Genomic DNA, 2,362 nt, shown 5'->3' with positions numbered 1-2,362 from the left:
TGGGCCCCTCCCCCCCTCCAGCTCCGGCCCCCTCCCCCCTGGTGGGCTTCTCCCAGTTCCCACAGCAGCTGACACCGCCTAGATCCCCAAGCCCCGAGCCCACCGTGGAGGATGTGATATCCCAAGTGGCCCGGGCCCATCGAGAGATCTTCACCTATGCCCACGATAAGCTGGGGCCCTCGTCTGGCAACTTCAATGCCAACCATGCATCGGGGAGCCCTTCGGCTACCACCCCACATCGCTGGGAGAGTCAGTGCTGCCCTCCTGTCCCCAATGACAACAACACTTTGGCTGCCCAGCATCACAACGAGGCCCTGAATGGTCTACGCCAGGCCCCCTCCTCCTACCCTCCTGCCTGGCCGCCTGGCCCTGCCCATCACAGCTGCCACCAGCCCAACAACAACGGGCACCGTCTCTGCCCCACCCATATGTATGCAGCCCCAGAGGGCGAGGCACCTGCCAACAGTCCCCGGCAAGGCAGCGCCAAGAACGTCCTACTGGTGAGGGCATGTGCTACGGCGGGCGGGGTTGCCCTGTTGTGTTCCTGACTCACCCGTGCTCCGAGGTCACAGCCCCGGCCCGGCCAGCCTCCCAGGGCTCTGTCTGGCTGACGCCCGCCCTACCTTGCTCTTACCCAGGCCTGCCCCATGAACATGTACCCCCACGGACGAAGTGGCCGGACTGTGCAGGAGATCTGGGAGGATTTCTCTCTGAGCTTCACACCCGCTGTGCGAGAGGTGGTCGAGTTTGCCAAGCACATCCCGGGTTTCCGCGACCTTTCTCAGCACGACCAGGTCACCCTGCTGAAGGCCGGCACTTTTGAGGTAAGTGACCTTGGTGTTCCCTGTGCTTGACCTTGGGAAGAGCCCAGGGGCGTGGCCGGTGCCTGGGGTGGGCGGAGCCTCCAGAGGGCGGGGCACTGACGGCTGACCCAGTGTCTCCCAGACGGAGAACGTAAGGCAGCACCACTACACCCTCTGGCAAACTTCGGGGTGCTTTGGCAGTGGCTCCTCCCACCTCACCCTGGATCGCCGCCCCACTGCAGGTGCTGATGGTGCGCTTCGCATCGCTGTTTAACGTGAAGGACCAGACGGTGATGTTCCTGAGCCGCACCACCTACAGCCTGCAGGAGCTGGGCGCCATGGGCATGGGAGACCTGCTGAGTGCCATGTTCGACTTCAGTGAGAAGCTCAACTCCCTGGCACTCACTGAGGAGGAGCTGGGCCTCTTCACTGCCGTGGTGCTGGTCTCCGCAGGTACGGAAAGCTCACGCCTGACCCGGGAGGAGGCAGAGGCAGTCGGATTCAACACACCTTTTATGGAGTACCTATTCTATGCCAGGCCCCGCACCGGGCACTGGGGGTACAGACACGATTGAGACACAGTCTAGCTTGGGAAACAAGACTCATGCCCGACTAATTATCCAACAGTGAGATATGTGTCACAGCAGAAGAACTAAAGCACAGACAACTATTTCTGCCTGGGGGAGCTGGGGAAGGTGGTGGCACTCGGATGGGGCCTCCAAGGATAGGAAGATGTTGCCAGGCAGACGGGGAAGGGCGTCCCAGGCAGAGGGAACTACAGAGCGAAGGCAAGGGCGCCGGCCACGCTGTGTGGTCCATCTGCGCTGTGCGGGCAGGGAGGGAGGCGGGAGGAGGAGATGCACGCGATCGCTTCTCCTTCCCGCAGGCCCGCTAGGGGGCTTCAGGGAGAGGCTGATGTGCCTGGCAGGTCTGCACCAGGGTCCTCCTCCTCCTCCTCCTCCTTCTTCTTCTTCTTCTCCTGCTCCTCCTCCTCCTCCTGCTCCTCCTCCTGCTCCTCCTCCTCCTCCTCCTCGGAGCTCAGGGAGCCTGTCTCACTGCTGTCCTCATTTCCACAGACCGTTCTGGAATGGAGGATCCCGCTTCGGTGGAGCACCTCCAGGAGACGCTGCTGCGGGCTCTTCGGGCTCTGGTGCTGAAGAACCGGCCCTCGGAGACTTCCCGCTTCACCAAGCTGCTGCTCAAGCTGCCGGACCTGCGGACCCTGAACAACATGCATTCCGAGAAGCTGCTGTCCTTCCGGGTGGACGCCCAGTGACCCGCCCGGCCGGCCTTCCGCCGCTGCCCCCTTGTACAGAATCGAACTCTGCACTTCTCTTTCCTTTACGAGACGAAAAGGAAAAGCAAACCAGAATCTTATTTATATTGTTATAAAATATTCCAAGATGAGCCTCTGGCCCCCTGAGCCTTCTTGTAAATACCTGCTCCCCCCACCCACGTCACCGCACTCCCCACCCTCCCCTATTTAAACCACTGTGGCTCTCCCTCCCGTCCCTAGCCCCTGACTTGCTCTGTTCCTGTCTCAAATCCAATAGTGCACA

The 2,362-nt window shown here is 61.5% G+C and overlaps 1 protein-coding gene across 2 annotated transcripts in view; it reads left to right on the top strand.

The window, feature by feature from the left end:
* Positions 1–2,356, top strand: part of Nr1d1 (nuclear receptor subfamily 1 group D member 1) — a 7,105-nt gene extending 4,749 nt beyond the window's left edge. For both annotated transcript variants that reach the window (XM_010620010.3, XM_010620011.3), the window contains exons 5-8: positions 1–500; positions 639–824; positions 1,046–1,256; positions 1,880–2,356. The exon at positions 1–500 is cut by the window's left edge and continues 144 nt beyond it. In XM_010620010.3, coding sequence (XP_010618312.1) covers positions 1–500; positions 639–824; positions 1,046–1,256; positions 1,880–2,079 — 1,097 coding nt within the window. In that variant the 3' untranslated portion in view covers positions 2,080–2,356. The remainder of the gene's footprint in view (positions 501–638; positions 825–1,045; positions 1,257–1,879) is intronic.
* The last annotated feature ends 6 nt before the right edge of the window (positions 2,357–2,362 follow it).

The sequence above is a fragment of the Fukomys damarensis genome, unplaced genomic scaffold (assembly GCF_012274545.1).
Source record: "Fukomys damarensis isolate Sample0158 unplaced genomic scaffold, DMR_v1.0_HiC HiC_scaffold_13, whole genome shotgun sequence".
Lineage (NCBI taxonomy): Eukaryota > Metazoa > Chordata > Mammalia > Rodentia > Bathyergidae > Fukomys > Fukomys damarensis.
This window is presented reverse-complemented; position numbering and strand designations above follow the sequence as displayed.